Here is a 26,371-nt window from a genome sequence, read left to right as displayed (position 1 = left end):
AACTGCTCCTTGACGGGGTCCAAATCGCTAAATTTAGAACTGAATAAAATTTCCCTGATGCGATTAGGTCAGACCTAATTTTGAATTAGTTAGATACTAAGAATATTTCGGGATTTTGAAGCTATTCTGCAAACTTCCTTAGTATAAACCAGTCTTAAACTGTTCTTTAAACTGCTTGAAGAAACTGTTTCCCACAATGCATACTGCTTGGAATAATTAAATAATAATAGAACAATGAATTTGATTCCTCTTTCCTGTATTATACTGCTCACATCCGATGGTTCTGTGTAATCCAGACAAATTTCCCTCATCTTTGGCTTGGATCTGCGTTCTGTCCTCAGATTACATGGACACGACAAGGGCAGTGACCTCTCTGTTGTCAAATCCACTGGGCTCGTCTCACTCCTCGTCAGAGCCTATTAACAGTGTCTAGCATCGTTCATCACTCATCCCTTCTCAAGAAGCTTTTCATTTTTGGCCTTCTCTTCTCCTTTTACTTTCCTGGCACATTTTCTGGGTTTCCTTTGTTAGGTCTTCGTATTTCCCTGCTCTCCAACTTGAAGTGTCTCACAGGTCAGTCCTTGGACGTCATTGCTTCTCTGTTTTACACTCATGCTTAGATGGCTTCTACATTGACTCTCAAATTTATCTTTCCATCCTTAATCCCTCCACTGATTTCAGCCTTGTATTTCTAAATTATGTGCACAGTATCTCAGTTCGGATGCCTTATACACATTTCAAAATTAGCATGTCTAAAACCAAATTTCTTTCTGCTTAAATCCTAGACTCTTTCTGTCTTGGCAGATGGTAACTTCATTCTTGTAGTTGGCAGACTCTATAACCCTGGGGTCATCTTTGATGCCTTTCTCTGAAACTACACATTGAGTCCATCAGTAAATCCTGTTGATTGTACTTAAAGTTTATCCATGTTTCAACTGCTTCTCACCACCATTATTAACGACCCCAAAACCAAACCACCATTATTTCTCCTTTTGATTATTACTGTAGCCTCTAGCTTATCTGCCTTCTTTGCTTCATTTATTTGATTTTAACCATCAACCCCAACCAACCAACCTAGACACAACTACATCTGTATTGTGAGTAATTGTGTAGGTATCTATGTACACACACACGTACACACACAGAGACACACAAACAAAAAACAGTTAGAAGGAGAGAGATCAATTGTATATGTGTGTAAGTATCAGTGGGTTTTGTGACTTTTAAGTGTTGATACAATATCAACCTAACAAAGCATCATGTTAAATTGTGAGGCCTCTGAAATCATACTATGCAGGTTTGAATCTTGATGGTGATACTATACCAGCTGGGTGACCTTCCTTGGGTAAATTAGTTGATCCCCGTGCCCCAGCTTTCTCATCTGCAAGTGATACATAACCATGTAGGGTTGTTTTAGTGATAAATAAACTAATACGTAGAAAACCTTTAATAGTGCTTGTTTCTACCTCGGTGAGTATTAGAAAACATTATTATATCTTATTTAATTTGACTACAGTCAAGGGGATAAATTTGTAATTAATCCAAACCATTAAAAAGCCATTTGTAGGGAGTTCCTGTTGTGGCTTAGTGGTTAGAGAATCCAACTAGGAACCATGAGGTTGCAGGTTTGATCCCTGGCCTTGCTCAGTGGGTTAAAGATTCAGCGTTGCCATGAGTTGTGGTGTAGGCCACAGACGCGGCTCGGATCCTACATAGCTGTGGCTGTGGCCTAGGCCAGTGGCTATAGCTCCAATTAGACCGCCTAGCCTGGAAACCTCCATATGCCTCAGGTGCGGCCCTGGAAAAGACAAAAAGACAAAAAAAAAGCCATTTGTATACACAGTAGCCTTACACAAGCACCTCTGTTTCCTCTGTGCTATGGAATTTACAGGTTCAAGCCTATTTAAAAAACCCTGTGTTTATACCACATCTTCCTAATCCAATCGTCTGTTGATGGATATTTGGGTTGTTTCCATGTCTTGGCTGTTGTGAATAGTGCTGCAGTGAACATGCGGGTGCATGTATCTTTTCTAAGGAAAGTTTTGTCTGGGTATATACACAATGGAATACTACTCAGCCATAAAAAAGGACATAATGCCATTTGCAGTGACATGGATGGAACTAGAGACTCTCATACTGAGTGAAATAAGTCAGAAAGAGGAAGACAAATACCATATGATATCTCTTATAACTGGAATCTAATATACAGCACAAATGAACATTTCACAGAAAAGAAAATCATAGACTTGGAGAATAGACTTGTGGCTGCCCAGGAGGAGAGGAAGGGAGTGGGAGGGATCGGGAGTTTGGGGTTAATGGATGCAATCTTTTGCTCTTGGAATGGATTTACAATGAGATACTGCTGTGTAGCATTGAGAACTATGTCTAGATACTTACATCAAAACACAACAATGGGAGGAAAAAGTATGTATACATGTATGTATAACTTGGTCCCCATGCTATACAGGAGGGAAAGTAAATAAATAAATAAATAAAACCCCTGTATTTTGAGACCTGATACAAATGCTTATGAGCAAGTCTTTATCATTTGCACATTTCTTACCCAAACTGAATCTCGAAACAGAAAAAAGCAAAATGCCCATCTCTTCTCCCATATCCTTGCTGCATAACTTTTTGCATTTAATCAAAGACAGAGTTGTTTTGTTTTCTCCTCTGTGCCAGAGGGCTTGGGTTGTAGCTAACATCCTCTTACCCACTGCTGTGTTCCACAGGGAGTCAGAAGTGACAGCCTCTTTCGTCAGGTACCTGCCAGTTTCACCACGATTCCGTTCCTGTGTCTCTGGTTATATTTTGTGTTACTGAATTTAGCAACAAAACTTTTATGTGCCCTTATTCGTAAATGAGTTTTAAAGTAAATACCACAGGTATATGCTTTTTCCTTACTGTTTTTCAAGTCTGTGGCCACAATATGCTATTGAACTTTTGCTAAATTGTTTCACCTCCAGAGAAATCACTCAGGAGCTTGTCAGATGCAGGCTTCTCAGTCACACACCTGGAGACTTAGGCATCTGCTTTTTAACAACAAAGAGCCATGGTAATTTTATGCACACTAAGCTGGGAGCCATAGTGCTGCAAGGAAAACTTCATGTATAATTTATTTTATCCCATTTGTATTTGCCATGTCAACTCTGGATTCCTTGTCTCTGTTTCACATTCAGTTCTTAATTATTTAAGGAGGAAGTTAAATTTGATGTGGAAACTTAGTCTAAAAAGTTAAGAGTAGTTGCCTCCAGATGGTTGGATCAGAGGTGGTTTTTGTATTCTCTCTGCTATTTCTTCAAATAATTTGTCCTAAACATATGTTGCTTTTTGAACTAGAGATAAATCTATACATATGTATCATAGGAAAATACCTGGAAGAAAACACATCAAATATTAGCCCTGATGTGTCTTAATGGTGGTTTTATAGGTGATGTTTATTTTCTTTTTTGTCTTTAAGATTTCTTTTTTTTTCAAATTATTTATCAAATAATTTATCTTCAGTTGGAGAAATTCTGGCTTTTCTCTAACAGAAATTGTGTGTGGCTTATTTGGTATGGAATTAGGAGAGAAGGAGATTATTTGGAGAATATTGTTTGATAAAATCTTAAATATCAAAGCATTTACCATAAAGAATAAATCTTCTGAGCATTTTTCATACAAGTAACAATCATATCACACTAATACACTCTTTGCAAATACCAGTATAAAGACGTGGGCAGTAGCAGCTACTCCTAGAATACCTATAGATACAAGTTTATCATGATCATGTAAGATACATATAGTCCCATATTTTATTTACATATATATAATAAGTTATCTTTAAATGTGGGTACATGGAAGTGTGTCTAGGATATACAAAAAAGTTTTTAAAGTAACGGTTTTATTTGTAATACTATTAAATAATGCCTCTGGTGTATACAGCTGAATTACAGTTTCTTCAGAGATGAGAGCTCCCGATCCTTTCTATCCCTTTTCAGACAGCCTGAAAGGGACATGTTGGCTCAACATCCAGGACAGTCGCTGTGAGGTGAACATCAACGGAGCCACTCTGAAATCTGAGTGCTGCGCCACTCTGGGGGCTGCCTGGGGGAGCCCCTGTGAGCGGTGTGAACTAGGTAAGATCCTAGCCAGTGGGCTTCTGGGCTTCTCACCAGAAGACTTCTCCTTCAACTAGCCATCTCTTTCTCTGCGTGTTTTCTTAGTGAGGAAGACCATAGGTCATTACCCTCCCTAACATGCTGTCTTTTCTGATGAAGTGTTTTCACTTCTTGAAATATGTATTTGGTTTATCCTTTTGCTATAAGCAGACCTTCTAAATATTTGAGACCAGAAAGGGATCCACTTGAATTTAGCTGCTGGATAACTCTCAGTTTGGTATTCTTGTTTGCATGAGTCTCAGCAGAACATGATGGCTCGTTCCCTTTCACCTTTTATTTTTTTACTTGTAATTCAGTTGACAGTGTGGAAGCAAAAAAGGAATTGTAGAAAAGTTATGAGGATCTCACTATGGGTCCACAGTGATGGAGGTACCACAGCACGTCATGTGCTCCACAGAATGGAACAGAGAGCTGCTGGAGTCAGCCTCTAAAACCCAGATTGTGGTTTTTATTTACTTCATTTAGATTCCATTGTACTGTTTCTTTGCTTAAGACAGTTGTGTCTTCTTTTGTAATGAAGTGAAAATGTGTTCTTCATTCTCACAGATACAGCTTGCCCCAGAGGGTTTGCCAGGATTAAAGGTGTTACTTGTGAAGGTGAGTGCATTCTTGAATGACACTGTAAATCTTTAGAGCAGTACTAAAAATTAACATTCAACTCTAACACTTTGGAGATGTTTATCATTTTCAAAAGCCTGGGAATTTCAATAAAAATGCTTAATGTAATCAACAAATGCTTTAGAATAATGCTTTTAGGGAACAGCTTAGAGTTTTCCCGTTTCCCTTCTTTATACTGTTGGGCAAATTTTCCTGAGGACATTACTAGCCTTTAAGGCACAGAACAGCTGGTAAAGGAGCATGCCTGGGCTGTGTTTATGGATGGGCAAGGCTGTGGTAGTTTTCACAGCTGGTACCTAGGAAACCTGGTGGGTTCATTGTGAATATTTCTGCTTAACTCAAGTAATAATCCATATTGTATTGTAGAATGAATATGTTATACAGGAAGTGAGACTACACCTGCTTTTTCTATTTGTAACATCTTTCTCCCTCTGCTTGCCTCGTTTTCCTGCAGACGTTAATGAGTGTGAGGTGTTTCCTGGCGTTTGTCCAAATGGACTCTGTGTCAACAGCAAAGGATCTTTTCACTGTGAGTGCCCTGAGGGCCTTACATTGGATGGAACTGGCCGTGTGTGTTTGGGTAAGATTCATGTTCCAATGTATTTTGTGCATGAAACTGAGAATGAATTTTCTTATTTGGGGGATCGTGGCCTGACCAAAACCACTAGATCTGTAGCTGGAGAACTTGCTTTAGATGAGATTTTTTGGGGGGAAACTCACTAAAGGTAATTTTTAAAATGAATTTAAATGAAATGGCTTCTGTATAATAAAGAAAGTTGGTACTGCTCAGAAATTTATCTCAAAAATTATAAATTTTTTAATCAGGTATTTTAAGCCTGTTAAATCTTCCACATTGAGTCAGTGGAATAAGAGAACTATGTATATATTTTGGACACAGAAGAAAAACTGGTGCTTAGTGTTTGAAGTTAACATTTACCAGCCCACTGCAGCTATGCTCCTAGACAAGACAGCAAAGTTAGGTGGCTTTTGCATGTAAACAATGACTGAAAAACCAAACAAAATGAAAAACATTGACTGATCTTGGTCCTTCCTTTACATCTTCAGCGTTTGAATTTTCTTAATGCTTTATTTTCTAAAGATTTTAAATGAGGAGGCTCTTTCTTTCAACATTGTATTATAGAAATGCCTAGTTGACCTTAACATTTATCAGTGTCATCCTTGACTAAACTTAAGTTTTATGATTGAAAAAGAAACTTCTAATAACTCTAAGTTGTCTCTGAATAATTTTTTATTTACTTAAGGGTTTTTTTCAGTGTTATGAAAAGTAAGTTTTTAGCTTATAAAAATGACTTTACATAGCCTTGTATTTGAAATTTAAGCTTGTTTGACAAAGCATGAGCAAAGATAGTATTAACATTCAAGATCTTAAAGTATTTAAATAAGTATTCTTAAAATTATTAAACGTGTATTTTTAAAATTATTATTTTAGAGATATTTAAGGTATTTAAAAAACAGTGATTTTTAAAATTAGAAGAAAAAAGTTTGCAACACTATACATTTTAGTTATTATAACTAATAGAAATTTCATTTTGTTAAATTTTGATAGCATATTTAAATTTGAATACAAAGTATGACTTAAAATTATACAGAATTGTTTAGAAATTACAATATCCAAAGTCCAAAAAAATTCTTTTGGGAATTTTATTCTTAAATTATCTCCAAAGTTTAGAAAAAAAGTATTTTGAAAATGACAAAATAATAGAATCAGTATAGTCAGATAACTAATGAAATCAGATTGCTTTCAGTCACCAAATAATGCTATATATAAATTTTTATCATTGCCTTTAAGTTATCACTCAGCTAAATAAATTCCCAATAATATCTCTCAATATCACACCTTTGTCATATTTTAAGAAGATATATAATATTCTTCATCCTTGTACTTTGATTAAATGTTTTTGTCACTATTTATATTTTACCACAATAATTCATTATAGCTGTGGATATGAGAAAGTTTAAAGAAGAGATTGACATAAAAATGGAAAATATTCTGAGAACAAAAGTAGAGATAAACTGCTGTGAGAGAAATCAAGAGGGTTGCAGGGGCCAGGCAGGCAACATCAACATGTGGGGTGGCAATAAGGACTGGTGGGGACTGCAGCAAACTGTAGAGCACATGTAGTATCCAAAGGTTTCCAAATTAGTACTTTAATTTCTCTGCAAGCCAATCAAAACCTTCACAGGCCATATGTGGCCAGTGTGCTGACAATGTTTTGATTCCCAGTGTAAATATTGTTTGGATTCTCAGTAGTGAAGGCACAAAATTACTCTGCCAGACTCTCATTAGTTTTTTACATACCTAATTCAAATGCTTTTTCCCTCACTAATCCCAGAGTTGTTCATATTTTAGGGACTCTAAAATATGCTAAAATTTATTCTCTGAAGTAAGCAATACAAAAATTGGATCATAGGTGATGATAAGAAAGAATCTTGTCCCAAAGGAATGTTTTCTTCCTGAAGCTGTCCTGCAAGAATTAGGTAACACTGAAGAAGAAGCCAGCTTTGCCCTCTTTAAATAACTGTCACTATGGTGTTCATTTCAGGAGTTCAGGGACTGTGTCTCCTGCCCATTAGTGTGCCTCTGGGGCCTGGCATCACACCAGGTGCTAAGCAGATGCTCGGTATGTTGAGTGTTCAGTGAATCTTACAACTTAATGTCCAACCTCCCCCTCCCTGCAGACATCCGCATGGAGCAGTGTTACTTGAAGTGGGATGAAGATGAATGCATCCATCCTGTTCCCGGGAAGTTCCGCATGGATGCCTGCTGCTGTGCCGTCGGGGCGGCTTGGGGCACGGAGTGTGAGGAGTGCCCCAAACCTGGCACCAAGGAGTATGAGACCCTGTGCCCCCGGGGGCCCGGCTTTGCTAACAGAGGGGACGTTCTCACTGGGAGACCATTTTACAAAGGTAACGGCCAGCTGCCCTGAAGCACACCTTCCACGTTCTCTAGGAACTGATTTTACTTCAAACATTTGATGTCCCACTTTATTGTCTTCGTTAAACAAAACTGTGCCCAGCCTTATGGTCCAGGAGTATAAATCACCTATATAAGTTGGTATAGAAGTAAGACAGTAAAACAGACTGCTAATTTCACTTCTCTTACATCCTTCTACTGTCCCCGATGGTGCAAAAAGTTCTCTATTTCCCCCCACACACACACCCGCCCCAAACTTTACAAAACAAATGGTCAGAAGTAAAGGGATCAGAACTGCTTTTTAAAAATACAGAGTCGTCGGGGAGTTCCGTGGCACAGTGGGTTAGGGAGGATCCAGTGTTGTCACTGCAGCGGCTCCAGTTGCTGCGCTGGTACGAGTTCAGTCCCCAGCCTGGGAACTTCTGCATATCACAGGTGTAACCAAAAATATAGAGAGAGAATGATTTTTACTATTGAAATGTTCTGTGTGGCATCAATATGATCACTGAAAAAATTTGCTGTCTCCCATAGTTACCTGAGTACATTATTTTTCATCATGATAGATTTTTATTTTAAAATGAGGCACCTGCCCTTTTATATCAACCAGCTCTACAGCCCAGCTCTGTTCTGCTTGTAGATATCAATGAGTGCAAAGCATTTCCTGGGATGTGCACCTATGGAAAGTGCAGGAATACAATTGGAAGTTTCAAGTGCCGGTGCAATAGTGGCTTTGCTCTAGACATGGAGGAAAGAAACTGCACAGGTAAGACTGTTCTTCTGTTGTAGTGCATTAACCCTGGCTCTCTTTCTTTTGCTACATCAAAGTATTGCTTTAAAAGCTTATCTTCTCACTAGGAACATGTAAATTTCTGTTTTTATTCCTTTATTTCTCTACTCTTAAACCACTTCTCCAAGCAAATTTCTTGTGAGAGAGCTGCAAGAGAGTCTGAAAATAACATTTGTTCTACTTACAGGAACAAAGTAGCAGTAGGATTTTCAGAATATGTGAGTACTAAAGAATATAGCCATTAAATCAACAACTGTATAAACTTTACATTCTGTTACAAATGTTAAGGTTTGTAAAAATAGAGCTTGTAGCTTGTTTTCCTCATCTGTGAATAGTTTTCTTAATAATTATGCTTCAGTTAACGTCCACATCCTTATTCATAGCCATTCCTTTTAGTTAGCAAAGATACAGAATGCCAAGTGTTTCTATTAGATAATATAACAAATTATTCCAAACACTTGAACTGTATCTCCAAGAGCTTATTTTCAGAACTCTCCTTTTTCATGTTCTTTTTGGAAATTTCCCTTTTCTCCTGTTCTCTCTACATCTTTGTGATCTCCATTGAAATGTCTCTCTTGACTATTCCTGACTTCCTACTCCATTCTCTCCCAGTTCATTCACTCTTGGCCCTACACAGCATGGATTTTCCCCAAAGCATTTCAGAACGGTCCACCTGGTCTTCGGGAGTTCTCCTATCATGTCTTTCTGTTGTGTCTTCCATTCTGGTCCCCAGTTCCTAACCCTACACCACTGTTTTCTCCACTCGGGGCTGCTGAACTAGGCAGTGAGAGCCTGAGAACTGACCAAGGTCTGTGCATTCCCCCTCAACCAAACCTTTGCCACTGCTGAGTGATACTTGTATTTATCAGTGATACTCTTTACATCACTGAAGGGATTTCTCTTAGCACCGCTTCTAAACCTCTTCTGACTCACAGACCCTCTCATTATCACTGTTCATTCCTTTTGTTCTTGATTGACATCAAATCTGATTGCCGGGACCCTTCTCACAAACCCACCTCTCTGGTATAAAATTTCCTTTTCTAACCCTCTTCTCTCCTCCACTTCCAGAAAATGAAATGTGATGTTCATCTGCAGTTTTCCAGTGAAATCCTCTTCTCTCACTTTCCTTCCTTCCTCCTACTCCAGGCCCTTCTTAGCAGGGTTCAGCCTCTCTGCTTCTCCAGCGTCCCCTGCCCTATACTAGTTGCTTTCCCAGGACCTGTAAACAAGTGTAAGACACCTCAGCCCTCCTTTACCGTCCAGCTACCATCCTCTTTTCCTCCTTCTACTTTTCACTCGTCTCTTAACGAACCATTTGTGTTAGAATATATATATATATATTATATATGTTATATATATAATATATATTATACATACATACATATATATATATATTCTTGCAAAACACCTTTGTTGAGTTTTTTAAAATCTTTAATTCTGCTTGACCTCTGGCCACCTGCTTTGGTTGGCTCATACCACAGTTGCTTGGTTCACTCTTCTGTTGCCATTTCTAAGCCACAAAGAGAAATCTACAGTTCCAGAATTCTTAAAGGCAAAAAAGTACCTCCTGCCTGTTGGCTCTGACAGTTTTGGCAGTTGGGAAGAGGAATGTGCCTGCAGCCCTGTCTCCCCTCCGCGGTCCCCCCCCCCCCCCCGCCCCGGGAAGGTGATCTCCTCCTAGTGCTCATCAGCCTGTGGTTCCTCCAGCATTTCAAGGGCGCTGCACCTTCACCTGGAAGGCTGAATCTCTTTGTGAATGCCTTCTTGTCTCACTCTGGTTGTTTGAATTTCTTTTAACTCTGTGAACTAGACATCGACGAGTGCAGGATTTCTCCTGACCTCTGTGGGAGCGGGATCTGTGTCAATACGCCGGGCAGCTTTGAGTGTGAGTGCTTCGAAGGCTACGAGAGCGGCTTCATGATGATGAAGAACTGCATGGGTAAGCCGCCGCCGCGCCCGGAAGCCATCCAGCACAGACGCGTTCCTCGACTTTGGCTTGTCTCGGAGCTGTTAACAGCGTGCTTGGCAAGGAGCTGTGGCGAGAGCCAGAACAGACCTAAATGTCAGACAGAAAATAGCTCTTGGGGAGCCCCAGCCCCTTGGCGCCTTAATGGCCGTGAGATATTGGGACCGGGTTCTGTTTATTTACGGAATCTAAGATCACCACGCAGTAACTCCTGAGGAGGGATTGACTTAAAATATATGCCGTTGCGCGGTGACCCTCATGTGTATATTGTCATGCGAATCTTGTGTTATTTTCCTTACTTGTGTTTTTACTGACACTCTTGGCATTGCCCACCTTTTAGCCCACTGTTTCCTTTTTGGCTGTTTTCATTTGAATTATTACCTCATGAGATAATAGAAAGTGATCAGTCTAAGATTTTTCTTTCACTTTGACCAGAGATACCCAGAGTTTAGAGAGATGTGAAGCAAATATTGCTTATTTTTCCCTCTGTGATAAATTCCTTGATCGCTCCCTATCTTTCGAGGTAGAACTTGACCCGTGTTTCTCCTCATCCTAGAGAAAGTGAGGAGAGCATCACTCCATCTGCTGTTAACCCTTCTCTTACATTTGACTCACAGTTACCTCAGATAATGATTCTCTCTCCCATGCTGTGTGCGTGAACATGTTCTCCTCAGAGTTCTTTAATGGCTCTCACGTTTTTACCTTTCAGACATTGACGAATGTGAACGTAACCCTCTCCTTTGTAGGGGTGGCACCTGTGTGAACACTGAGGGCAGCTTTCAGTGTGACTGCCCACTGGGACACGAGCTCTCACCGTCGCGTGAGGACTGTGTGGGTGAGTTTCTCTCCTCTGCACATAAACCCTCCCAGCTCAGCTGGTAAAGACCATGGGTCATTCTTAACAACAAACCTACTGTTTTGGACATGTGAGATCTAGCTGAGTAAAATTTGGAGATTCAGACTCCCTACATTTGGATTCAGGCTGCAACTTTAGGGAATGTTTCAGTAGCACACTGGAAGGAAGCGGCCTTACCCCCCCCCCTTTTTTTAGGGCCACACTTGCAGCATATGGAGGTTCCCAGGCTAGGGGTCAAATGGGAGCTGTAACCGCCAGCCTACGCCACAGCCACAGCAACGCAGAATCCGAGCCTCGTCTGCGACCTACACCACAGCTCACGGCAACACCAGATCCTCAACCCACTGAAGGAGGTTAGGGATGGAACCCACATCCTCATGGATCCTAATCAGGTTAGTTAGCTGCTAAGCCACGAAGGGAAATCCCTCTCCTCTTTTTCATTACAAGCCTACTGGAGATGGAGTTCCTGTCGTAGCTCAGTGGTTAATGAGCCTGAATGAATGCGTGTTCAATCCCTGGCCTTGCTCAGTGGGTTAAGGATCCGGCATTGCTGCGAGCTGTGGTGTAGGTTGCAGACATGATTCGGATCCTGCTTTGCTGTGGCTGCAGTGCAGGCTGGTGGCTACAGCTCCTCTTAAGCCCCTAGCCTGGGAACCTCCATATACCATGGGTTCGCCCCTAAAAAGACAAAGAAACAAGCCTCCTGGAGAGAACCCTGTGTGAGGGACCCTGTGTAAGGCTCTGTAGTTCCCTCCTCTGGGGAGGCTGGGGGGCGGGAGTGGGGCGGGGGCGCTGCTCCTTGATTGTCCACCTGTGCGCACACCTGTGCCCACGTCTGTCAGCACAGGGGCTGCCTGCAACCCCCTCCTCACAGAAACACTGAGACCTCTTTACAGGCCCTGAGCTTGGTGGGGACAGAGGCGGCTCAGAAGACCACGGCTGGTCTTGAAGCATTCCACTGGCTTTAAAACTTTGACTTAGCCAGGAAACATTTTCTTCACAGGAAATCTTTCTCGAAAGTGTAAGCAAATAAAACAGTTTAAAATAGAACAGATCCCACACCTCCATATAAAAACATAATTTGAGCACACCTCCCTACTACCCATGTATTTATATATAACCCATATTTATGTTTATATCGTTATGCTAATGTATTAGGTGAATTAAATCATAGGCCAGATGTTTTATTTATTCATTTTTAAATTTTTTATTGACTTAGTCTTTAAGCCGTATAGTGCTTTACAATTTTCAAAAGTTTCACACCCGTGATTTCATGTAATTTCATAATAACCCTTTTTTTAAAATCCCCTTCTATCCCCCTCCCGTTCCCTCTCCTCACGGGTAACCACTTGTTTGTTCTCTGTGAGTATGCTGCTTTTTTCAATCAAACATTTTTAAAAGGTGAATTTAAAAGTTTTAAATACTTTTGTTTCCATTTTAATATTAGTTCGAAAAGCTTTTTCACACAGATAATTACAGAAAACTTGTTCGTACTTGTGATACAGTGATTCAGAGGTCTGTTCCTCAGTTCCGTTTATTTTGTTAATTTTCCTGGATCTTATAACGGAAAAAAAATTTCCTTTCAATAGTGTAATGTACATATAAGATACATACTTTGGTATATTCAATAAAATGAGTATTTCGTGATTATATGCGTAAACCTGTCACATCATTAGACTTCCTAGTGATTTCAAGAATTTGGAATGAATTTATTATATCTGATTGTCGTCATCTTTACCTTATATTGTGTTTGACAAGTCGCTTGTGTGAGAAAGTGTCATGCTGCCATTTTCTTGCTGTTCTCTTTTGATTGCATTGTTAGTACTAGTTTCTTGCTCAGATCTTTGCAGAAGTTTTGTTTTTTGTTTGTTTGTTTGTTTGTTTTTAAGGCATCTTCCCATCATATAAGGGTCAGCTTATTTACAAACAGGCAATATAATCTGTAATCCATGTATCCAGTCACACTGAACACAATACAATGAGAAGTTAAACAGTGAGGGCCCTATTTTTAGCCCCTCTGTTTTGTGGAACCAGCCGTCTTCCCTCAGAAAACTTTATGTCATTTAGACAACACGTGACCATCCAGTTAAGACTAGCTGATGTGCCAGTGTAAATCCATACATTAAATATTAGCAGGCTTTATTTCTGGCATATGCTTAGTATATGTGGTCTAATGTGGTACAATCATCACACGTGGCTATTTAAATTTAATTAAAATTAAATAACATTGAAACTTCAGTTTCTCAGTCATGCTATCCCTGTTTCAAGCACTCGGTAAGAGGTACATACTGGGCAGCACAGGTAAGGACCAGTTCCATCATTGTAGAAAGGTCACTGGACAGTGCTGTTGTAGCTAGAACTAAGAGACATATGGAGTCCAGCATTTCCTTTGATTTGCTCCAGGAGATCATCTTACTTTCCCCTGAAGTAAATAAAGTCCTCTGGAGACCACTGTTCCGACGCAGCATGTTCTTGATAGTTTATCAAGGGATATCATTATTTTGTAAAACGTTAATTCTGCATTCTTTTTATAGATGTTAATGAATGTTCTCTGAGTGACAATCTCTGTAGAAATGGAAAGTGCGTAAACATGATTGGAACTTATCAGTGCTCCTGCAATCCTGGGTACCAGGCCACGCCAGACCGGCAGGGTTGTACAGGTAAGAGCAGGCCAGGCGGGTCTGGAACTGGCATTTCTCAAGTCAGTCTAGGAGTGCTTCTAGCATTGAAGATGTGATAAAGTCAGTGGGAGTCCTTTGTCCTAAAAATGAATCTAAGATAGGGTAAGATCTCTAAAATGCCATTGTTGGTGGTTTTATAGAGGAATCTCTGGTTTTATCATAGGAAACATCCTATATTTGTGTGTGTGTGTATATAGATATATTTTTCATCCTGTATTGTATTTCCAAGTTTCTTTTTTTCTCTCTTTCTTTCTTTTTTTTTTTTTTTTTTTGGCTTTTTAGGGACATACCGACAGCACATGGAAGTTCCCAGGCTAGCAGTCTAATCAGAGCTACAGCTGCCAGCCTACACCACAGCCATACAGCCATAGCAACTCCACATCTGAGCTGCATCTGTGACCTGCACCACAGCTCATGGCAACACCAGATCCTTAACCCACTGATAGAGATCAGGGATCGAACCCACATCCTCATGGATGCTACTTGGATTCGTTTCCCCTGTGCCACAACGGGAACTCCCCGAGTTTCTTTAATCTTACGTTACCAGAGTGAGATGTCAAATGCAATGCTGTCCAAAAGGCAGTGAAAGAAACTAAGAAAGGCTAATGGTACAATGATACTATGCATAGTGGGGAGGAAAATCCAAAGCATTGTCTGCTTAAAAAGAAGACAAAAAACTCTTTATCTTTTTTTTTAAGCAAATAGCCCTGACAAGTAACATGGTCGCCACGTTGTTTTCACAGATATTGACGAATGTATGATCATGAACGGAGGCTGTGACACCCAGTGCACTAATTCCGAAGGAAGCTACGAATGTAGCTGCAGTGAAGGTTATGCCCTGATGCCAGACGGGAGGTCATGCGCAGGTACAGAAAGGACAATGTGCTGCCTTTGTACATCCAATTAGTTTTATCTTTCAAATCTGACTCCACATATTTTGAGTGGAATTGGACAAAAGCAATATATCTGAACTTAGTAAAAGCCATCCTTATTTTCATTTGATGTTCATTTTGTATCATCAGATATTGACGAATGTGAAAATAATCCTGATATCTGTGATGGTGGCCAGTGTACCAACATCCCCGGAGAGTATCGCTGCCTGTGTTACGATGGCTTCATGGCTTCAATGGATATGAAAACATGCATTGGTGGGTACTATAGGAACAGGACAAATATGTACATACAAGGTGTACACACACATGCATATGCACATAAGAGAGGCTTTTTCAGTTATTTTTAAAATTCAAAGCATTGTATCAGAAGATGTAAAAGCTGAAAAGGAAGAATTATTTGAAAAAAAAAATCCTTAAAGATAGTATCTCTGTCTGCTCTACTGTGTCCTGCAAGTATATTGTATTTAAAATGTTATTTGTACATCTCAGTGTTTTGCTACTCAGTTTAAAAGATTGCTTTTGAATTACTAGGATGAACAAGTATTAACCGAGGTATTGAAAATAAATTTCCTAGATGTGAATGAGTGTGACTTAAATTCAAACATCTGCATGTTTGGGGAATGTGAGAACACCAAGGGATCCTTCATTTGCCACTGTCAGCTGGGGTATTCAGTGAAGAAGGGGACCACAGGATGCACAGGTAGGTCTCAAGCCTGTAGCCCCTGTGTTTCAGCTTCTTGTGTTTCAGAGGATAACCTTCAACACCATTTTGTTCCCTGGCACTTCTTGGACCATTAATCCACAACAGGTTGCAACTATTGTGGGATGAGTAACTGGCCTGGAGCCTGTGTGATGCATTTGGCTCACCTCTGTGGTAGATGAGCATGGTCTCAGCCACTGACCCCAGAGATGGCTGCGAGCTTGAACACAGAGCGAGCATGGAATCTGGTCCCCGTGATTCTGCTGTACCTTCTCTTACAACAGCGTTCACTTTCTTGGTAGGCATGCTGCCCCAACAGGAGACATCCTTTAGGAAGGAGCACCAAAACAGCTGAAGTGATCCCAGTAGTTTCTGGGTTTGTGGTTCTTGTAAACCAACAAAAATCAGCCTAGATTTCTATCTAACCTTCTTACTTCCTTTCTTTTCCTCATCTTTTTGTCTCATCTTCTCTCTTTTCTTCCCATTGGCTTTTACCCTCCCTTCTCCCTAGCAAATTGCCTCTCTTTGCTTTCTTTGCTATCCCATCCACTTTATCTCTGGTTCCCTTTCGCCACTAAATGGTTTTGGTCTTTTGCATAAAGGGGGAATGAGAGTTCGGAAGTCTGATGGTCATTGCTTTGGACCATGTGTTCCTTATTGCTCAATTTTAAGGCTTTTGTGTGGTATTTTGCTGAGGACAGGTGATGAGTGGCTTAAACTATAGCCTCAGCCTTAAGCTGACACTTCTAGGAAAAAGTACATAGCGAAAGAAGAGGTACTCTGGTTGTTCACTGCTAGCAGGGTTGATACAAAGCCAGCAGGTGTGTGTGTGTGAGAGAGAGAGAGAGAGAGAGAGAGAGAGAGATTTCAGCATCTTCAAGATGTAACCATTGAGCTGGATAAAACAGACTATTCTGTCTATTCTAGAAAGCTTTGAAGAACCAAAGCTATGTAGTTTATATACACACACGCCCCCCACATACAGAGACAATATGTATATACTGATTAAAAAGCATCTGTCACTTTCCAGATAACATTTCCAGCAAATCTTTTTATATGTTTTCAAATGAATAGAAGAAAAATAAATATTAAAATGATAATTTTCAAAAACTATAAAATATTGTATTGATTCTTAAAATGGCAAATGACTGATTTAAAAAGCAAATGACTGTTGTATTTTTTTAAGTTAGACTTGTTTTTCATGAAACTGTGTAACAAATACTAATAGGAAAGAATGACAGAGTCTCTTTTTAGAAATCAAATTTCCCTTGGCATCAGTGTTTGACGCCTTCCACATGGAGTTTTGTCTGGGGCCAGGCAGGGAGAAGGCCCCCAGGCTGGGTGGGGATGACACACATGTTTATCAGAGGGCAATAGCTGCTATATCTTATTCCTACCCAAAGCTGGCTGGAAGTTTCTTTTAGAGAGGGCTTGTTTGATTTGAAACATGAACTTCCAAATCCTGCTGAAGTCTAAAAAAATTTGAAATAAAAGTGATGTTAATGTTTTCTCAGTATGATTTTAGATATTTCATTATTTACTTAAAAGTTTTGCCTAGATAGAGAAATATCTTGGAAGTAGAATTAATTTGCTTGTATTTTATCTTCTTCACATTAACTGTGGTTTCTCAGATGTGGATGAGTGTGAAATCGGTGCCCACAACTGTGACATGCATGCCTCATGTCTCAACGTCCCAGGAAGCTTCAAATGTAGCTGCAGAGAAGGCTGGGTTGGAAATGGCATCAAATGTATTGGTGAGTAATTTGCAAATGTAAATAACCCCTGCTAAGACACAAATTCCTAGAGGCTCTCGTTAACCTACATACTTGAATGGGAATATGCCTCTTATTTTCATTTATTATCTTGAAAATCAAAGGCTATCTTTAGTTACAAGATAATTCCTGCCTAAGAGTTTCCTTTAACCTTGGTATAAATGATCAAATTACAAGAGTATGCCTTGGCCTCTCCTTTTTAATGTGTTGTTGTTCAGTAAAAATTATTTGATGTGCAGCCAGGAGTCCAAACAACTGTAGGATGAAAAATGACTAATATATTTTTCCAGCCTTTTCATAGAGTAATAGTGGATTTTAAAACCCAGTGAAATAAATGAAGGAAATGAAAAGTTTTTTTCAGATAACCTAATAAGTCTGTAGTAAGCGGTCACCAGCTTCTTAACAGCAAATAGAATTATACTTCCAGAGAAATCTAAATGTTTTGAATTCTGAGAGGTCCAAGAAGAAGGAGAGTAGAAAGGCAGTTGCCATTATCCAGGTTTTATAGTTCTGGAGCCAGAGTCGAAGAAGTCTTTTATAACTTTGAGACAGGAAACTGGATTTTACCCATCTTGCCCTTGGTGTCATTCATAGTGCTGCTTAATATGTGCAATGTTTTACATGCCTTAACGGTAAAGCATTTTCCAACTCATAACAATTATCCAAGTCAATTTAAGATATAAATTAAGGAATTTCCATTGTGGCTCAGTGGTAATGAACCCAATTAGTATCTGTGAGGATGCGGGTTCAGTCCCTGGCCTTGCTCAGTGGGGTAGGGATCCTGCATTACCGTGAGCTGTAGTGTAGGTTTCAGATGTGGCTCGGATCCTGCGTTGCTGTGGTTGTGGCGTAGGCCAGCAGCTGCAGCTCTGATACAACCCCTAGGCTGGGAACTTCCATATGCTGCCTATGCAGTGGCCCCAAAAAGCAAAAAAATAAAATAAAATAAAATACAAATTAAAGCAAGCAAAACTGTGACATCCCCACGATTACTCATTAAAACTTGATAAGCCTTCAGTCAAGATTAAAGGATGGCTTTGAGATCTCTTATTGGTAATATCAGTTAATTTGAAAATATATTATTATCCATTCAGTTGTTTTGTTCTTGTCAAATGTTTATGAACTGAATGTAGAATTTAAATTATCATAGTTTTTAAGTAAATTTCCGAAGTAACTTCTGTCATGGCATCAAGTCCACTAGCTACCCATTCGAGTCCAGCCATCTCTCTGTCATTAATATCACAACTTTTCAGTTGTATCCCCATTCCCATCTTTCTAGTCCCATTTGTTTACCGTTTTTCTCTCTTGTAGCCTCCCTTTTTTGTGCTTCTTTTCCATGTAACACCCTGGCCAGCTGTTGAAAAATAGCCTGCCTCTAATGCCTCTTCTCCAGAATGCTGTCCAAATTCATCTGCTCCTTTCCATCTCCATCCTCCTGCTCTGGTCTCAACCATTCTCTCTCTCAATCTGTCCTTCTCTCTTTCTCTCTGCTCGTTGCCGAAACAGCCTATTCATATGTTTCCTCGCTCCCTCTATAAAAAACTGATGGATTTTTTGAAATCATGGATCTGATCTCTTCACAATTGTCATTTTAATCCGTTGAATTTAGGATAAAATTCCGCTTCCTTGTCATGGTCTACAGCACCCTACAGCATCTTCCTACTCTCTGGCTCATCTGCTGCTTCATCTTCCATCATCCTGGATCTCCTACACTATGCTTTATCACTCTGACCTCCTCTAACTTCTGATCATATCAAGCTCTTTTCCTGCTCAGTGTCTTTATACATGCTGTTCCCTCTGTAAGGAAGACCCATCCCTACTTATGTTCAGCAGGCCAACTCTTGTTCATCCTTCTAATGTGAAGTTAATGAAAAATTACTTCTTCAGCAGGGGTTTCCTAGTTCCTACAGTCCAAATTAGACACCCTTCTTGTTCTCGCATACCTTGTAATTTTTCTTCATGATGTGTGTATAACAAGAGTCATATCTTGGTTTCCTCATCTGTAAAATGAATTTCAAAACTCTATAGTGATTTCCCTGCTCTGAAATTTAGTATTGTCTTAGCAGTTGACCCCTTTTTTAGTGATAAGATAGCCAATGGTAAGATCCACCCTTCAGTGGAAATCAGAAGGAAATCTGGCATGGTTTTCTTTTAAGCATTATAATTCTAGTTGATTAGATAGCTCAGAAATGCTTGAACTAATCATTTTGGCCCATGTTTGTAGCATGAACATTTTGGATCATAGGTCAGAGGTCTTAGAAAATTAAAACCAAAACTTTAGATAAACTAAAAACACATTCCATTTGGCCAGTATACATTTAAATTAGGACAGGTGAAGATAGTTCCGGGTGTTTAAATATTCCATTTTCATGTCTGAACTTTATTGATATGTTCTCTTGACATGCAGATCTGGATGAATGTTCTAATGGAACCCACCAGTGCAGCATAAATGCTCAGTGTGTCAATACCCCAGGCTCCTACCGATGTGCCTGCTCTGAAGGGTTCACTGGAGATGGCTTTACCTGCTCAGGTGGGTGAGATCCTAAGATGTGTTCTAGCATGGCTTTCCTTATTGGAGGAAAACTGTAGTTAAAGGAGACTGAAATCACTATGTCTGTTGCTACATTCGACATATGGGCGAATATATATCATCCTCTTACAGTAAATACAAAAACCTGGAATGTTTTTAAATAATGACATTTCTTACTGTCATGTACTATTATTAACAACTGTCATTCCATTTTATTCATTAATTAACACAGTGGTCAAAAGCATAGGCTCTGAATCAGATGACTTGGATGTAGAGCTTGCCTAGGTTGCTAATTAGCCACGTGGTCTTAAGTAAATAACTTGTGTGGCCTTAGTTTCTCCATCTGGAAATGGATGTGATAATCATAATCATAGTAAGAAGAATACCATATCCCTTTTTCTCTTATATCACTGAATGAGTGACATATGGGAAAACTATTCAACTTCTAAAAATATGATCTTTGACCTACCCAATCACTGCTATTTATTGCATTTATCAAAATCTTAGGAGTTCCCATGGTGGCTCAGTGGTTAGCAAGCCCAACTAGCATCCATGAGGATGCAGGTTTGATCCCTGACCTTGCTCAGTGGGTTAACGATCCGGCGTTGCCGTGAGCTGTGGTGTAGGTTGCAGACACAGCTCAGATCCTTTATTGCTGTGGCTCTGACGTAGGCCAGCGGCTACAGCTCCAATTGGACCCCTCACCTGGGAACCTCCATATGCCACAGCCGCAGCCCTAAAAAAGACAAAAAGACCAAAAAAAAATATATTCTCAGTTTATCACATGGAATTGAAAGGATTAAGTGGAATAATAAAAGTACAGGGCTTAGAAAAATGCATCATAATTGCTCAATAAATGTGAGTAAATTCATTCCACATTCCTTGAGGGTAAACCATCCACTCATTATGTTAGATTCATATGAAAGATTAGATCATTTTGCTGGACATGAAGTATGATGCTTTTAAGTTTGAAAGATAGGTTTTTCTCGGTTGAATTTCAGTACACACTTTAAACCCCAAGTTAAATTTAGACTTTTTTTTTTTTTCCTAATTATTGACATCAAAAACACAGACTTACAGTTTTTCTAATGCCTCTGAAAAACATGTTTATTCAATGGTAAAGCTTCATTACTTTTCAGCCTTAGACACTGCATCGTTCTTAGCACGAATCTGCACCGTGGTGCGAAGGCAAGAGCATGCCCTTGTTTCAGACACAGCTGTACTCAAACCCTGGTTCAGCCACAGATTAGCTCACTGTGCCTCCCACAGCTCAGTCCCACTGCTCTTAGCCTCAGGTTCTTCCTCTTCTAAACCTCATGGGATTGGTGAACTAAATGAAACATGCATGTCAGGCAACTAGCACACTCCCTGGCAAGTATTAGGCCCTCAGTAAACATAAGGTTCTGCCCATTCCTGCTTTTTCCATTTGATAGAGTCAAATAAATTGTCTTTAAGGTCTGCAAATAATGCTCATTTGGAGAATTAAAATAAAAACATTTTAGTGTGATTGTAATGGCATGAAAGAAACTTTTCTCATTCCTCTAGTATCCCTAATTTGCTTAAAAATACTTGACCTAGTGAAAGAAAGAGATGTTTATTCTAATACTATAATGTTTTCAAGTGAATTAACTTCCTTTTAAGATTAATTACAGTGTTCTTGGTTGTAGCTAAATGATGTCGGTATAATTCTGATCATCAAATTACCATTAAAGAGAGCTGAGAAAAATGTGAAAGACACCTCATTCCTCCTGTTAATCACATTAAATTTGAATGTTAGGGTGTAGGTTGAAAAGCTCTGCTATCAAGTTGTATACTTTTCTTTAGGTGTACATAATTAGGTGTTTGATGTTGATGAGCACTAACTCAAGCCAGTGAGATGGATTTAGTTATAGAGCAAGGAAAAACGGTGTCACGAAATTTGGAACTTAATAGAGATGTAATTTGCTTCTTCAACAGATGTCGATGAGTGTGCAGAAAACATAAATCTCTGTGAGAATGGACAGTGCCTCAACGTCCCGGGTGCATATCGCTGCGAGTGTGAGATGGGCTTCACTCCAGCCTCAGACAGCAGATCCTGCCAAGGTGGGTCACCAGGATTCCAACTCATTTCCAAGTTGGATTAACTACGGCAAATGAAACCACAAAAAGGGCTGGAACAAGCTCCACCTGGAAGCAGAATACATAGCACATGCTGCACATATAAAAGTCATTTGTTTAAGCATGGATTATTTTGCCGAATGAATAATGATGAAGGCGGCTTTCATCTCTTATGAAGTTTTCCTGGCCAAGAGCCAGTTGGAAGTTTGGCTCATTTTTTTAATAAACTATTTCTTCTTTTTTTTTCTTTTTCTTTTTTTATCACTAGATGAATGACATGTGGGTAAACTATTCAGCTTTTATAATATGACATATTAGGTACCTCAGTCACTGCTGTGTAATGTGCTTATCAAAATCTAAGAAGCTCATTTTTGGCATTGCTTTCATGCTTTAGCCGGCTGTCTGTGTGTCTGGGACTAGATGTCCTCTTGAGGGACTCGTCAGGAACTGCACCTTCTGCCTAATAGTCATGTCTCCTTCCTCTCAGTTACGACATCACTCACTTTCCAAGAAATGGGACTCTGTGACTGGTGTGATAGCTTTCCAAGAAAAAGTATTTGGATTTTCTTTTAAATCAGAGATTCGATTCACATTACGTATAGTTGGGGCCATCACTGTGTTCTTAAGAGGACATGAAAATGTAAATAAAGAAAGGAAAAGCATTGAAAACAACTGCACCATAAGGTTTTAACAAAATTAGTGATTTGTCGAAACACCCTTAAAAAAAATAACTCAGGCTACTTGCTGGGCAAACATTACAAAGTGAAACCAGATTACAGGCTTTCCCGAAATGAATTTCTAATCAAATGAACAGAAACACTAAATGATGCATGCACGCACACACACACACACACACACACACACACACACACACACACGTGCATTTCACCAGCATCAACCAAACAAGAATTGTTCAATATGGGGTGGTTCAGAGGAGAGCCTGACTCTATCACACCACTAGCAGCATGACCAAAGAAAGAAAATGTGCCTGAAAAAAAAAAATCATAGAATTTTCCCTAAACAGCCTCCAATTTTGAGAGAATCAGAACGAGATAATGAAGAGTAGGCTTGGGAAAGATGAGAGTAGAAACTGAAAGCATTCCTGCTTCTACTTTGACCTGCTAGCCTGGGCAGAGTGTAAACCACTTTACATAGACATCTGGAGAAGGAGCTTCAGTGTTTTCCTAGTCCTCATTCCTTCTAAGCACTGAAGCCAATTAGTAGAAAATGTGAGTCAAATGTGGTTATGGACTCACATGATTTATTACCCACATCAACTTGACAGGAGTTGTTGGGAAAAGAACAAGTTAGCAGTAAGGAGCCAGACACATTTGCCCACGTAAAGTTTCAAAATAAATCCTTTATACGTAAGACAGAGTGTCCCTTCATAATTTTCCTTTATCTATGCCCTAGGCCCTTCCAAAACTTTTCCCAGACCCTCCCCCACGGTGATGCTAAGTAGTTTCTGTTTTCAGTACTTCTTTCTCATGTTGGCTTTCCCAAAAGAGTGGTTTCCATGGAAAGAAAACCCAATTGCCAGGCTCCTGAGAATGGCATACCTATAGTTCAGCCTTAGTTAGACCCTCTGCTCTATTAAGCTAGATATCAAATTTGAGATGCCCCAAAATTTAACTCCATGGTTTTCCCTCTTTCTGCTTGTTTTGTCTTCTCTCTTCCTTGAGCTCTGGCACATCTAGACAGTTTCTCCTGAAATTCCTCCTTTTAATTCCTTGGTGTTTTCCCATCTTATTATAAATTCATTCCCCTCTGAATTGATCCTCTTATCAGCATTTTTCACAAAGCATCTACCTTTCATCACAAATTCTGACAATGTCAACAGAGTTTAAAAAAAAAAAAAAAACAGTTCCTGGAGTTGGCCATGTCCCAGTATTTTTCACCAAAATGGGAAAGTATAAAACCTGCAGGAACCTCCTTGGAGACTGGTTAAGACCCTGTCAGACAGAGTAAATGTAGACATAGACCATTTAGTACGATGTCTGCAGAGAGCGCGGGGCCAGGTTCGTCAGCGGAGAACCCACAGAGCCCGTGGAGGTCCCCCCTTCCACGCATCTCTTCTTCCCCCACCTTATGAAACTTGTGGCCCAGGAAAGCAGCCTTAGTGAAACCTGCTTGTTCCTCAAGCCCAGATAAAGAAGGGAGGATGTGAAGACGCTCCCTCTAAACTGTTTCAGCGGTTAGACGGCGTTACCAGAGTGCAGTTGGCGCTTGAATAACGTGGGGTTTGGGACGCCTGCCCTCCGCTCAGGAATATTGTACCTCAAAGTTATCTGGGGATAACTTGCAGGCAGTCCTCCGTGTACACAGCTCCTCTGCCTTCTCAGTTCCACAGCCACACATTTAACCAAGTGCAGAGAGTGTAGTGGTCCTGTACACTGTAGTATTGACTGTTGAGAAAAATCCATGTCTAAATGGACTTGCACAGTTCAAACCCGTGTTGTCCAAGCATCCGCTGTGTATAGAAACTCCATAGCTGACTGACTAATGTGTTAGCAAACTGAAAAGAAACAATGGCAATCGTGCATGCATTCTGTGGAGACAGCAAAAAAGAGCATAGAGAAAGCAGCTAAAGAATCACCCCAGAATGGAAGAAAACCCAAAGAACAAGAGCACATTTCCCATAGGTATGTTGTACCACAAATAACCTTAATAAAATGTAAACATGATTGAACAAGTTCAAAGCGATTATAAAAACAAAAAAGGGCAAAAAGATGAAAAGGGATATTGTAGAGTCGAGGGAAACAAAAAATGGGGAACAATAAAGCATACTAAGAGATATTAAATTACATATTAAATAGAAACAGCAAAGGACAGAGGAGATTAAAATGTAGTTACTGGCATAGAGAATGGACGTGAGATAGTCACAGTGAACAAAAAAGGGGGGGGGGGAATTAACAGTGTTAAAGAAAAGACAAAGACCATAAATTTAAGTGTACAGGGGTGCTACTGAAGTGGAGAGCCTCCCCAAATGAAATAGAAAAAAAGTACTAAATAACCAGACATTTCCTCAAGTAGAAGAAAGAATTTGGGAGCTCCATGTTGACTCAGCGGGTTAAAGATCTGGCCTTGTCAGTGCTGTGGTGTGGGTTTGATCCCTGGACTGGGAACGTCCGTGTGCTACAGGCATGGCCAACAAAGAAAAAGGAAAAATTTCATATACAGAGGAGGTAAATCATAGGACAAATTTTTAGCCTCATTGCATCTGTCAGTTTAAGTCATAGAGAAAGACTTTTCTGACTCCAAATAGAAAGGGCAAGTCATGAACAAAAAATATTCAGTGCTGAACAATTCTACGATGCCTTCAGAGTCCTAAGGACACATATGACAAGAATATTGTACCTCAAAGTTAATTATAAAGATGATAGAGGCATCCAGACACATGAAATAATTCAGATAGAAAACACCCTCCCTTTTTGGGGGGGAAAAAAAAACAAAAAACCCACAATGTAATAGTGATAAAACACAGCCAATAAGGAAATCAGTGAAAAAGTGGCTATAGAAACATTATTGATCCCTTTAAAGAATTAGTACTAAATGCTGTAGAGATAATAGTAAATGTCGTGAATGTTTAGAAAGTGAAAATAATATCAATAACAAAAATGATTTAGAAACACATAGATGCTAGTTTTTAATCATTCAGTGTATGGAATCCACTAATGCTCTCTAAAAGTTCAATTTTTTTTTGTCTTTTTTTTTGTTGTTGTTGTTGTTGTCGTTGCTATTTCTTGTTTATTGGGCCGCTCCTGAGGCATATGGAGGTTCCCAGGCTAGGGGTCGAATCGGAGCTCTAGCCACCGGCCTACGCCAGAGCCACAGCAACTCGGGATCCGAGCCGCGTCTGCAACCTACACCACAGCTCACGGCAACGCCGGATCGTTAACCTACTGAGCAAGGGCAGGGACCGAACCCGCAACCTCATGGTTCTTAGTCGGATTCATTAACCACTGTGCCACGAGGGGAACTCCTAAAAGTTCAATTTTAATGTAAAGCCAAAAGATGATAAAGTGTTAGTTTTTCATCAATTTTTAACAATAATAAAACATTTTAGTAACTGTTGAGATAATGAGAGATTGGTCTGATGCAGAGAAATTTTTTCAGCTTCACTCTGCGAGTATGCAGTGAAAACTATTTGGAATAGTGTTCATCCAACGGTAATGATAATTTAGGGTAGGATTTTGATTAATTTTTGATTTCACCGTCTTATTTTTTATGTTGTTTTCTATGTTTTCTGTTCCCTAATAATACTTTCCTGTATTGTTTGAATTTCTGAAAATGCATCAATTTTATAAAAACAAGCAGTAGTCTTTTACAATACCTGATTTTACACAATGATTACATTATTGAAGTGGAACTTATTT

The 26,371-nt window shown here is 39.6% G+C and overlaps 1 protein-coding gene across 1 annotated transcript in view; it reads left to right on the top strand.

The window, feature by feature from the left end:
• FBN2 (fibrillin 2) overlaps window positions 1-26,371 on the top strand; it is a 219,281-nt gene that overhangs the window by 144,806 nt on the left and 48,104 nt on the right. Inside the window, exons 21-34 of the mRNA XM_047778547.1 lie at window positions 3,981-4,118; window positions 4,707-4,757; window positions 5,233-5,358; window positions 7,479-7,706; window positions 8,351-8,476; window positions 10,311-10,439; window positions 11,176-11,301; window positions 13,857-13,982; window positions 14,747-14,869; window positions 15,026-15,151; window positions 15,471-15,596; window positions 17,228-17,350; window positions 19,776-19,898; window positions 21,855-21,980. Of these exons, the coding sequence (XP_047634503.1) occupies window positions 3,981-4,118; window positions 4,707-4,757; window positions 5,233-5,358; window positions 7,479-7,706; window positions 8,351-8,476; window positions 10,311-10,439; window positions 11,176-11,301; window positions 13,857-13,982; window positions 14,747-14,869; window positions 15,026-15,151; window positions 15,471-15,596; window positions 17,228-17,350; window positions 19,776-19,898; window positions 21,855-21,980 (1,797 nt within the window). The remainder of the gene's footprint in view (window positions 1-3,980; window positions 4,119-4,706; window positions 4,758-5,232; window positions 5,359-7,478; window positions 7,707-8,350; window positions 8,477-10,310; window positions 10,440-11,175; window positions 11,302-13,856; window positions 13,983-14,746; window positions 14,870-15,025; window positions 15,152-15,470; window positions 15,597-17,227; window positions 17,351-19,775; window positions 19,899-21,854; window positions 21,981-26,371) is intronic.

The sequence above is a fragment of the Phacochoerus africanus genome, chromosome 4 (genome assembly GCF_016906955.1).
Source record: "Phacochoerus africanus isolate WHEZ1 chromosome 4, ROS_Pafr_v1, whole genome shotgun sequence".
Lineage (NCBI taxonomy): Eukaryota > Metazoa > Chordata > Mammalia > Artiodactyla > Suidae > Phacochoerus > Phacochoerus africanus.
Note: the sequence above shows the minus strand (reverse complement) of the source record. Positions and strands in the feature narration are given on the sequence as shown.